This window comes from Trichechus manatus, unplaced genomic scaffold (assembly GCF_000243295.1).
Source record: "Trichechus manatus latirostris isolate Lorelei unplaced genomic scaffold, TriManLat1.0 scaffold00011, whole genome shotgun sequence".
Classification (NCBI taxonomy): domain Eukaryota; kingdom Metazoa; phylum Chordata; class Mammalia; order Sirenia; family Trichechidae; genus Trichechus; species Trichechus manatus.
The window spans coordinates 21,738,327-21,750,411 of record NW_004443947.1 but is presented as its reverse complement, the minus strand read 5'-3'; the positions used below and the strand labels follow the sequence as shown (position 1 = coordinate 21,750,411).

Below are 12,085 nucleotides of genomic sequence, written 5' to 3'. Positions count from 1 at the left end.
AATATTCTGAATCTTGATCTGCGTGGAGGGTACAAGGCATGTATGCATGTAAAAATACACTGATCTGCCTACTTAAGATGTGTATACTTCACTGTATGTAAGTAAACCTTAAAAAAAAAATCTAAAAAATTTCAACCTCTGCCCTATCCCGTCATTCCTATTACTCTCAGCCATGGTATTATGTTTATCTCCATCCTGACACTTCCCACAATCTGTAATTATTTGTTTCTTTACTCATAAAGTGTCTCCCCGACTAGAATGTAAGCCCCATGAGGGCAGTGAATGGATAGATGGATGAATGAAAAAGCTTGGATTTAATGATGGAGGGATAAAAAGACAGAGGAGGTCAGCCTGAAGCTAGAAGCTCCTGACTTCCAACCTTCAGCAGCCTGTTTAGGGGTCTTGCTCTGTAACCACAAGTCCAGAAGCTTGTTCCCTCCTCAAGGGTGCCCAACACCAGCCCCATCTACACCTCATTGGGGTTGTCCTGATCGGCGTAGATGAGGAAGCCTGTGAAGAGGCTATCGGTCCAGTAAGGGTCATAGAAGAGTCCGTTCTGCTCTGAGTAGAAGATCTGCAGCCAGACCTCATCCCTCTGTTTGAGAGCCAGGATGGTGGAGCCTGAAGCCACATCGTGGTTTCCTGTGTTGGCGTCGAAGGTCCGGATGCGATACTGGCCGTTGTGCACCAGGCCGATGGCCAGGTGCTTGTTGGCCAGCGTGATGTCATAGGTGAAGTAGTAGATCCCCGGCACGCCACAGACGAACTTGCCACTGGATGCATTGTAGTGGCCACCCTCATTCATCAGGATCTTGTCAAACTTGATGGGCAGCCGCTCCCGTGGGTAGCTCTTGGTCACTGCCACCGAGAAGGCTGACTTGGCGTGGCTACTGCCACAGCTGCAGGGGCCCGGGAAGCCTGGGTCCCCCTTCTTGCCCTTGGGCCCCTTCTTGCCTGGTGTGCCATTCTTTCCTGGGGCACCACGAACCCCCTTGGGGCCGCGAGGGCCGGCCCGCCCAATGGCCCCGGCTTTGCCCTTTGGTCCTGGCTTTCCCCGGTTACCTGTCCGGCCAGGTGCACCTGGAAGACAGAGCAGCTGGTGTTATGGGGGAGCTCTCCAAGGCCTAGGCAGAGGCGACAGGCCTTGGCTTTCCATCCGTGGAGCAGGAGCTCTTGGATAATGGAAAGAACAAGAAGGCTTTGGAGTCACATAGATACGGGTTCAAATCCTGATGGTGTAACCAGGGCAATTCCCCAGTCTTATCTGGAAAGTGGGGACGGAAATACTTACCTTCCAGAATCATTGTGGACCAGGGCAAAAACAATAACTTATAACAAATCATGGCCTTTCCTTTTCTTGCCTTCTAAGGAAGAGTCCAGCTTGTCCCCCAGACCCATCCTTCATTAGGTTGAGCTGGTGAAGGGCTGAGAAGAGAACTGGAAAGAGCCTCCTGACTTCAAACAATTGATCCTGGTGAAATCTCTGCCTAGTGCACAAGATCCCTGCCTACATGTACAAGGGTTTTATGGCAGCAATGCTTATAACAGCAAAAATTAGGAACAACTAAATGCCCATTCAAAAGGAAATGAGCAAAAAATCATGGTCTATATGGTGGAATTCTATGCAGCAGTTAAGAAAAGGTCTAGAAGTACTACATGCAACATTCTCTAAAATATACTGTTAAGAGGAAAAAGCAGGTAGAAGAACTCTTTGTATTAAAAGGAAACCACAAATATCCATATTATATTTCTATACTCATTTAAGTACATAGAAGAGTGCCTGGTCCATAGTAAATACTTGCTAAATGCTAGTTGGCATATCCTACAGAACATTCCCCCAATAATATTTCCCATAGACCACCTCTTGGTTTTTAATACCCATTGTTATGAAATTGAATTGTTTCCCCTAAAAGGATATGTTGAAGACCTAACCCCTGGTACCTGTGAATGGGACCTTGTTTGGAAATAGGATCTCTGAAGATGTTATCCGTTAACATGTGTCCTAATCCAATATGAGTGATATCATTTTAAGAGAAGAGACATACAAAGGAGAGAGAGTCACGTGAAGACAGAGGCAGAGATTAGAGTGTGATCTACAAGCCAAGGATTGCTGGCCGTCATCAGTGACAAGGAGAGAGGCATGAAACAGATTCTCTCCCTCAGAGCCCTCAGAAGGAATCAACATGGCCATGCCCTGATTTCAAAGTCCTACTCTCCAGTTGGACTGAAACAGCAGCTGTAACAACGGGCTCAAATATAACAACGATTGTGAGGATGGCGCAGGACCAGACAGCATTTCATTCTGCTGTACATAGGGTTGCTGTGAGTCAGAACCTATTCGATGGTATCTAGCAACATGACAACACTCCAGGACTGTAAGGCAATAAATTTCTGTTCTTATAAACTGCCTAATTTGTGGTACTCTGAAAATTAATAAAAATTTATTTATTTTTTAAATTAATAAAAATTAATTTAAAAAAATTAATAATCCGTATTTTGTAAAATGCACATATCTTTCAATATAACATTTTGGGCCAATAATTATACAGGAAAATTTTATATTTATGTTCTCCAAACTTGATATAACATTTCAAACATAAGATGGATGGGGAAAGACACGAACTACATCCAGAGGCAACTGGTAAACAGCAGAATCGGGAGCAAGTGTTTTGAGAAGGCTGCTGAATGCCAATTGTGGGGTCTGCTTCTTGAAGGTTGCTGATGCTAGAGAGCATCCCAGCACCGCTGTACTCGAGGCAACTGTGTGTTAACAACCACATGGGCTGGGTGATCAGGAAGTAATGTTTTAGGCATTTTTCATCCTAATAAGGTACTTTGTTTCTTACATGACTATGTAGGCACTTATTGTGTTTTAGGATTTGAGATGAACATGCAACACATTTTACTTTTCTCTATTTAAAATAACTGGGAGTCATGGATTGAATTGTGTCCCCCAAAAATATCTGTCAACTTGTCTGGGTCATGATTTCCAGTATTGTATGATTGTGTACCATTTTGTAATCTAATGTGATTTCCTTATGTGTTGTAAACCCTATCACTATAATGAGGTTATACGGATGAGGTTTACAAGATTAGATAGTGTCTTAATCTCTTCTGAGATATAAAAGAGAGAAGTGAGCAGAGACACACGGGAACCTCATACCACCAAGAAAGCAGTGCCAGGAGCAGAGCATGTCCTTTGGACCTGAGGTTTCTGTGCAGGGAAGCTCCCAGACCAAGGAAAGATTGATGACACAGACCTTCCTCCAGAGCCAACCGAGAGAGCATTCCCCTGGAGCCGACGCCCTGAATTTGGACTTGAAGCCTACTAGACTGTGAGAGAATAAACTTCTCTTTGTTAAAGCCATCCACTTGTGGTATTTCTGTTATGGCAGCACTAGATGACTAAGACACGGGGAAATAGATTCCCAATTAGCATTTTCTCACTAAACATCTAATTTCCAGGAACAGATTGCTTGCGTTAAGTGCCTGATAATGCCTAGATTGCTACCTGCATCTGTAAATGCATAGAAAAATTCCAGGAAGGATACACATTTAACCAATTAACAGAGGTTACCTCTGGAGGTTGAGGGGAGGGCAGGAAGGCGTAAATAAATAATTTCGCTTTCTTTGTAATGTCTGAAAATATTATAATGAAGATGTATTTGTGTATTACTTATATAATTAAATAAAAAGAATGGGAAAATGAATAAAACTACAAATGACAAAGCTGTTCCTCGAAAACATGAAAATAAAAAGTAGAAGAAGCTGAGAGAGGAGCAGAAGGCGTTAAAACAGAATCATGTTGGAGTGGAGCTCTTTCAGGGGAGTCAACTAGATAAAGAAATGTTTTAGAAAGTTCTACCTTGTGTTATGTGATGTACTTCCTTTCTGACTACCTTTTTGGGAGAATTCAGGAGAATTAAGGAAAAGCTGACTTTACTTCTCAAGACCTTTCTAGAGATAAATGTGTTTTTCTGTGTGTGTGTGTGTGTATGCTGGGGGTGGTCGGACATTATGATGGACTATGACTGGTCCCAGAGTAGCCCAGCTTTATCTGGGTTACACATCAGGACTCTCTCCATCTCTCAGCACTGCCTTCTTTGGTATATTGGCTTAATTCTTATTGTCAGCATTTGAATCCACCAGTTGCTCCTTGGAAACCCTAGGGGGCAGTTTTACTCTGTCCTAGAGGGTCACTATAGTCAGAACTGACTCGACGGCAACAGGTTTTTTTTTTGTTTGTATATCCTGGAAACAAGTCCTTTATCAGATTATGTGTTTTACAAATATTTTCACCCAGTCTGGCTTGTCTTTTCATTCTCTTAACAGAGTCTTTTGCAGAGCAGAAGTTTTTAATTTCAATGAAGTCCAACTTATTTTTTCTTTTATGAATCATGGTTTTGATTTTGTATCTAAAAAGTCATTGCCAAACCCAGCATTACCTGGATTTTCTCATGTTATCTTCTAGAAGTTGTATAGGTTTGTGTCTTACATTTAGGTCTATGATCCATTTTGACTTCTTTTCTTTCGGAAAGATGTAAGCTCTGTGTCTAGATTTATATTTTTGCACATGGATGTCCAGTTGTTTTAGTATCATTTGTTGAAACGGCTATTTATAGAATTGCCTTTGCTCCTTTATCAAAGACCAGTTGACTATATTTGTGTGGAGACTGGCTTAATTCTGAGCAAAGACTCCATGTATGGCAGGAAAAAACTGGCCTATAGCAGCCCAAAGCCTACATCCTCATGGTTCTTGATCAAAGGGAAAAAAATCAACAATAGAGATACTCTCTCTCCCCAAGAAACCATATGGCAAACCACAGGGAAAACTCTAGTCGGCCCTGCTTGGAGCACATGCACTAAGTCTAACACTGAATCTACCACTGTGGTCAGGGGAATGGGACACCATAACATTCAGGACCTGGCCACTGTAAGACCTCCTCAGTCAAAGCCATTATCATTGTTTTTATAGCTGTTCTTCTGGGAACGAGGTGCTTTTGGAGGAGTTAGTTTGGTGTGGTGGGAAAAGTCCTGAATTTGGAGTCTGCTACTAGGCTGTTAGGAGCCCTGGTGGTGAAGTGGTTAAGGGCTCGGCTGCTAACCAAAAGGTCAGCAGTTCAAATCCACCAGCCCCTTCCTGGAAACCCTATGGGGCAGTTCTACTCTGTCCTATAGGGTTGCTATGAGTTAGAATCGACTGGATGGCAATGTTTTTTTTTTTTTTTTTAACTAGGCTATTATGTGACTTCAGCAAGTCAATTAAGGGCGGAATAACATTTATTGCATACTTATTCATGCTTCACATGTTATTTTATTTAACCTTCACCACAATCTTGTGAGGTAGGTGCTATTATTTATTATTCCTATTTTAGAGATGTGGAAATCAAGGTTTAAGAGAGGTTAAGTTATTTGCCAGAATTTGTATCCAGGTTTCCAAAGCTCAAGTTTTATTTTATTTTTTTTAATTTTTTTTATTGTGCTTTAGGTGAAGGTTTACAAAGCAAATCAGTTTCTCATTAAACAATTAATACACATATTGTTTTGAGACACTGGTTGCCAACCCCACGGTGTGTCAACACTCTCCCCTTCTTGACCTTGGGTTTCCCATTTTCATTCATCCAGCTTTCCTGTCTTCTCCTGCCTTCTCGTCCTTGCCCCTGGGCTGGTGTGCCCATTTAGTCTCGTATACATGGTTGAGCTACGTGTATTATTGTTTGTTTTATGGACCTGTCTAATTTTGGCTGAAGGGTGAAACTCAGCAGTTACTTCAGTACTGAGTTAAAGGTGTCCGGGGGCCATAATCTCGGGTTTTCTCCAGTCTCTGTCAGATCAGTAAGTCTGGTCTTTTTCTGTGAGTTAGAATTTTGTTTTACATTTTTCTCCAGCTCTGTCCGGGACCCTCTATTGTGATCCCTGTCAGGGCAGTCAGTGGTTGTGGCCAGGTACCATCTAGTTGTTCTGGAATCAGTCTGGCAGAGGCTGTGGTAGTTGTGGTTCATTAGTGCTTTCGACTAATCTTTCCCTTGTGTCTTTGTTGTTTCTCATTCTCCCTTGCTCCAGATGGGGTGGGACCAGTGGAGTATCTTAGATGGCCGCTCACAAGCAAAGCTAGAGTTCTTGAAGCAACGGCATGCTACCCCCAACTTAATCACTGACTCTCAGTTTCTTCATCTGTAATATGGGAATATTAAGACTACCTCCTTCAGGACGATATTGACAGCAAGATAAGCAATGTACTCAAAAATACCTTGTCAATATTAAAATGTCACACAAATAAGTTATTATAATTTTCCTATTGCTTAAAATGTATAATTGGGGATGCTGCTGGCACTGAAAAGTGCTTGGTAGCTGGGATGAGAGTTCAGAAATATAAGGAATGTTAAAGCTGAGCAGGCCCGTAGGAGCACCCAATCTGCTGTCTGCCTGCATCCCTTCCTTTGGTGGACCACCCTTCACTACTTCATGGGGTCCCCCCGAGGCTATCAATCACAGTGATCTATTCCCCTCACCACCTCCTAACACATCCTTGTGAATAAGCACATGACCTAGCCCTGGCAAATTGTGGAACCTCATCTCCATGGTCAGAGTGATTGGTCCAGGGAGGCACACATGACCCCCAAAACCAAAAACAACAAACTCACTGCCGTCAAGTTGATTCCGAGTCATGGTAACCCCGCATGTTACAGAGTAGAACTGCTCCATGGGTTTTCTTGGCTGTAATCTTTTCAGAAGCAGACTGCCAGGCCTTTCTTCTGCAGTGCTGCTGGGTAGGTTCAAACTGCCAACCTTTAGGTTAGTAGTAAAGCGCAAACCACTTGCACCACCCAGGGACCTCTACATGTGATCAATCCAAGGAGGATCAATCATCCTGAGATTTGCTATGTGGATCGAGCTGTGAGGGTAGTGGCTTGAGCCCACCTTTAGCCATTTCAGAGTTTCCAGCCTTTGTGAGAATGAAACCAACACAGAGAAGCAGAGCCCTGACAATGATATTTGAGCTCCTGGGCCCCGCCATGCCTGAAGCTTGGCCTTTGAACGTCCCAGTTACAAGAAACAATAAATTCCATTTGTGGCTATAAATTGGGTTTCTGTCACTTGCAACCAAGAGAGTTCTGAATAATATTTCAGGAGTCTTGCCCAAAGTCACCTAGCAAATCAATGGTACAGATGGGGAAGGAACACAGGATTTGATACCCACTGTCCCCTTCAGAGAATGCACTGCTCTGTTTATAAAGAGACATTAATTTGGTTTATAATTAAATGGGAGTAATACTAGTTTTAATAACTTCATAAATCCCCTCTGTGCCAGATGCTGTCAAGCCCAGGTGGGCACAGGAGAGGCAGGCACTGGACTTCTTACCTTCCTCTCCGCTGTCCCCCTGGTCCCCATCATGGCCGTCCTGGCCATCTTTGCCAGGAAAGCCCATTCTGCCCACCATTCCTGAGAGCCCTGGGGCTCCCGGGGGGCCGGGTGGGCCCTGAGGGCCAGGCAGGCTGCAGATGAGTTGAGGGGAGCCCTTCTGGAAGTTCCTGCGGGCGAAGGCACCAAGCAGTGGGTCAACAGCACAGGAGAGGGCACAGGCCAAGAGCACCCAGGAGATCATAGTGGCCGCCTGTGGGAGGTAAGAGAGCTGTGAGAAGGTGAGTCCATCCACTGAGCCGAGCTGGCGGTCAGTCAGAGGGGGATCCAGGGGAGGAGGAGGCAGCCAGGATAGACTCCATTATAGTTCTGTCTCTTGCTCTTTCCTGCATCACATACAAATAGCTGGACCAAGTGCCATCATATTTTGTGGACATATCTGGATGAGCTAACTTACATTACAGGCTTGATTGTTACCCAGCACACACTTTGGAGGGGCCTGGGAGAGAGAAGCAATCGTTCTCTGGAGTGGCTAAAACAGGTGGGACCTATAGGCCAGTACCTGCCGGCTGGAAGGAGCTGGGGATGGAGAGAAATGACCCATGGTTTCACTCAAATATGCAGCCCAAATGGAAAGTTACAAGGGCAGAAACACTTCAAATTGCAGGGGATGATGTGCTTTGGGCTACTTCTCACAGGGGACTTGGGGTAGCATATTGGAGGGTGAGGAAGGTGAGGACGCAGGTACTTAGTGAGGGTGCTTCGTTACCTGAGCGACACTGGCAGCCCCACAGCTCCTCTTCCAAGTGCTTCCTGGCCCAGGCACAGGCACACTGATTAATCCTCACAACATCCTTATGGAATAGATACAGGTGGGAGACAGAGGCTCAGGGAAGCTGAGCAACCCGCCAACGTCGTGCAATTAGCAGGGGGCAGGGCTGGGATTGGAACCAGGCCGTCCAGAGCCAGGGGCTGTGCCCTCCCAGCCCAGGCTACACTGTGTTCTTGAGGCAGCAATACCACACTCACACCAGAAACAATAGTGTCACACTCTTAGAGATGATCTTCTCTCAGCCCCTCACTGTGCAGACAAAGAAACCCAGGTCCAGGAATCAGCAACTTGCCCAAGATTTCTCAACAAGTTAGTTCAGTTACTTTGCAATCCACAGCCTCTCTCCCAAGAGTGGGGAGTGAGTTCTTGTGATGGGAATGACCTCAGAAGTGATAACTTGCTATGTGACCTTAGGAAAGTCCCTTTCCCTCTCTGGGCCTCAGTTTCCTCCCTCACCTGAACAATGAGGAGTTGGACTAGATCCCAAATGAACCAAACCAGCTGCCGGCGAGTCAATTCCAACTGATGGTGACTTCACGTGTGTCAGAGTAGAACTGTGCTCCATAGGGTTTCCAATCTTTCAAAAGTAGATTGCCAGGCCTTTCTTCCAAGGTGTCTCTGGGTGGATTCAAACCGTCAACCTTTTGGTTAGTAGCCAATCGCTTAACCGTTTGTACCACCCAGGGACTTCCTGAACTAAATCAGTGGTTCTCATGCTTAAGTGTGCATCAGACTTACCTGGAGGGCTTGTTAAACCACAGATTGCTGGGTCGTACTCCCACGGTTTCTGATTCAGAAGGTCAGGGGTGGGGACACAACCTGCATTTTTAACAAGTCTCTAGGAGATGGTGTTGATGGTGGTCCAGGGACCCCATGAGAACCACTGCACTAGATTGTCTCCAAAGTTCCTTCCACTCTGATGCTGCACCTTTCAGACCCCGCTCTGCCCCCTTTCCAGATATGAAGTCTTCACAGTTCCTACCAGCCTTCAGTGACCTAATCAGAGCCTTCCAGCACTGGGGGCTTCCTGGCAGCTGTGGTGCCGGCAGCAGGGTGAGGACATTGCTCAGGTCTCAGCCGTGGGAGCTCACGTTTCCCACCTGGATCCTCAACTTCCCTTCCCTTCAGACCCTGCTTTGCCCACTGGCCACGGGGGCCTGTCCAGGCCTCTGGGCTGCCTCAGGCTGTGCCCTGGAAGCAGGCTGACCTGACCTCTCCTTCTGGCCCCTCCAGAATTGTTAACTCTGGAAACAGGTGAGAGGAGGTGGGGCAAAGATGGCAGAGTAGTCAGAAGCTTCCTGTGGACCCTCTTAAAACAAAGACCCCAAAAAACAAGTGAATCGATTATATATGGCAATCTAGGAGCCCTGAACATCAAAGGCAGAGTTGAGGAAATGGACTGAGTGGCAGGGGGAGGGAGAGACGGTTTAGAAGCAGCGAGCAGTTGCCAGACCTGACGTGGCAAGAGCCTGAACCCTTCAGGCCTGATCAGCTCGGGCGTGAGCGGTAAGGCAGGCAAGCACCAGTGCTCTGGAGGTACGTTTTCTGCACTGGGAGAGACACAGCACCAGAGAGTCTACACGGCTACCCAGAACCAGTGAGAAGCAGCCCTGGATCAGCGAAAGATAAGTACTTGCATATAGCCTACCGTGTGGATCAAAAACACCCCCGTTAGGGAAAAACCTCTCTCCCATCTACCTCCCTGCTCCCTGCTCCGTACTAGGTCCTGAACCAGCTTCAGCAATTGCCGAGTCCGCTTGGCCAGAAGTAGGATCCCTCACACACCTGGAGCCATTCTCCCTGCCTTAGAGAGTGAACAAATTAACAGACAGGGGAAAAAAAATAAACTGCCAGCTACCCTAAGCCAGGAACCAGGGTAGGCACAGCTCCTTTCCCTAGGTACAGGCATAAGGGATCCACAGACTTTGAGTGCCTTTCCCCCTGTACAGACTTGTGTCGGCCCATTTCAACAGTGTAGGCCCTCATTACCGCAGTACAACAGGGTATATACCAGAACCCTAACTTCAACCGTTTCAGCTGTGAAGTGGCAGGTTCTTGACATTTGATACTGCTTTGCCCATTAAGCAGTGTCTTCACCTACCCACATCAGAGGCCTGAGGACTGGTGGCTCCACCCATGCCACCTAGTCAACTCCAATAGGGGCCTATGAATAAGAGGTGCCCCCCAGTCCTTACAGCCAACAGCAATAGATGCTCATAGTCCAGCTGCAAAACCCACCCACCTACACGCTCTGGGGAACAGGGACATACTTCCTCCTGGACACTCAGGGGTGGCCGTCAGTCCCCTGCCTTGCTCAGAGTGTGTCCCCCTGCTGCAGCCAGATACCTGTGCCTACACCAATCACCCATGCCTGTCTAGGAATGTAAATGAGAGCCTACACCACACACTTGGTGGCTATCTACCTGGGCACCTGAGCTGAATCCATACAGGAGGAGTGGGCGGACTCCTGAGCTCACATACCTAGTAACAGATCTAACCACCTGGTGACAGGACATTAGAGCTTCAAAGGTGCCAATAATCAAACTAGCTCATATGAGCAGCTTATTTGGGCATATCAAAAATAACAAGAAGCTAGGACACAGTAAGCAAACATAAAATAAATAAATATAATAACTTATTGATTGTTCGGAGACAACAGTCAGTATCAAATCACATAAAGAGGTAATCCATGACGGCTTCAGCAAACTTCCAAAATAAAGAATCTAGAAATTTTTCAGAGGAGGACAATTTCTTGGAGTTACTGGAGGCAGAATACAAAAGATTAATATACAGAACTCTTCAAGGAATTAGGAAGGAAATTAAGCAAAACGCAGAACACGCAATAGAGGAAATCAAAAAGATTAGAGAAGAGCATAATGACAAATTTAACAGGCTGCAAGAATTCAGAGAGACAGCAATCAGAAATCCGGAAGATTAACAATAAAATTTCAGAATTAGACAACTCCATAGAAAGTCATAGGAGGAGAACTGAGGCAATGGAAGTCAGAATCGGTGTGACTGAAGATAAAGCACTTGACATCAACTTATTTGAGGAAAAATCAGATAAAAGGATTAAAAAAAAAAGAAGAAACCCTAAGAATTATGTGGGCATCTATCAAGAGGAATAACCTACGAGTGATTGGAGTACCGGAACAGGGGTGGGTAACAGAAAATACAGACAGAATTGTTGAAGACTTGTTGGCAGAAAACTTCCCTGATATCATGAAAGATGATATCTATCCAAGATGCTCATGGAACCCCACATAAGGTAGATCCCAAAAGAAAGTCACCAAGACATATTATAATCAAACTTGCCAAAACCAAAGATAAGGAGAGAATTTTAAGAGCGGCTAGGAATAAACAAAAAGTCATCTACATTGGAGAGTCAATAAGAATAAGCTCAGACTACTCAGCAGAAACCATGCAGGCAAGAAGGCAATGGGATGACATATATAAAGCCTTGAAGGAAAAAAACTGCCAGCCAAGAACTATATATCCAGCAAAATTGTCTCTCAAATATGATGGCAAAATCAGGGCATTTCCAGATCAACAGAAGTTTAGGGAATTTGCAAAAACCAAACCAAAATTACAAGAAATACTAAAGGGAGTCCTCCGGGTAGAAAATCAGTAACATCAGATAACAACCCAAGACTAGAACACAGGACAGAGCAACCAGGTATCAACCCAGATAGGGAAGTGACAAAAGTAAATCAAAGCTAAAACACTGAAAATAGGGAAACAGATGTCAATATGTAAAAGATGACAACATTAAAACAAAAAAGAGGGATTTAAAAATGTAGACACAGATTTTTCATATGGAGAGGACGTCAAGGCGATATAAAGAAATAAAAGACTGGTATAAACTTAGAAAAATAGGGGTAAATATGAAG

At 45.0% G+C, this 12,085-nt stretch overlaps 1 protein-coding gene across 1 annotated transcript; it reads right to left on the bottom strand.

The window, feature by feature from the left end:
* Positions 1-262: 262 nt before the first annotated feature.
* Positions 263-7,607, bottom strand: C1QTNF2 (C1q and TNF related 2). Its single transcript, XM_004371241.2, has 2 exons — positions 7,364-7,607; positions 263-1,080 (listed from the first exon to the last, which is right to left on the bottom strand). The coding sequence occupies exons 1-2, from the start codon at positions 7,605-7,607 to the stop codon at positions 467-469; spliced, it is 858 nt and encodes a 285-aa protein (XP_004371298.1). The 3' UTR covers positions 263-466.
* Between the last annotated feature and the right edge of the window lie 4,478 nt (positions 7,608-12,085).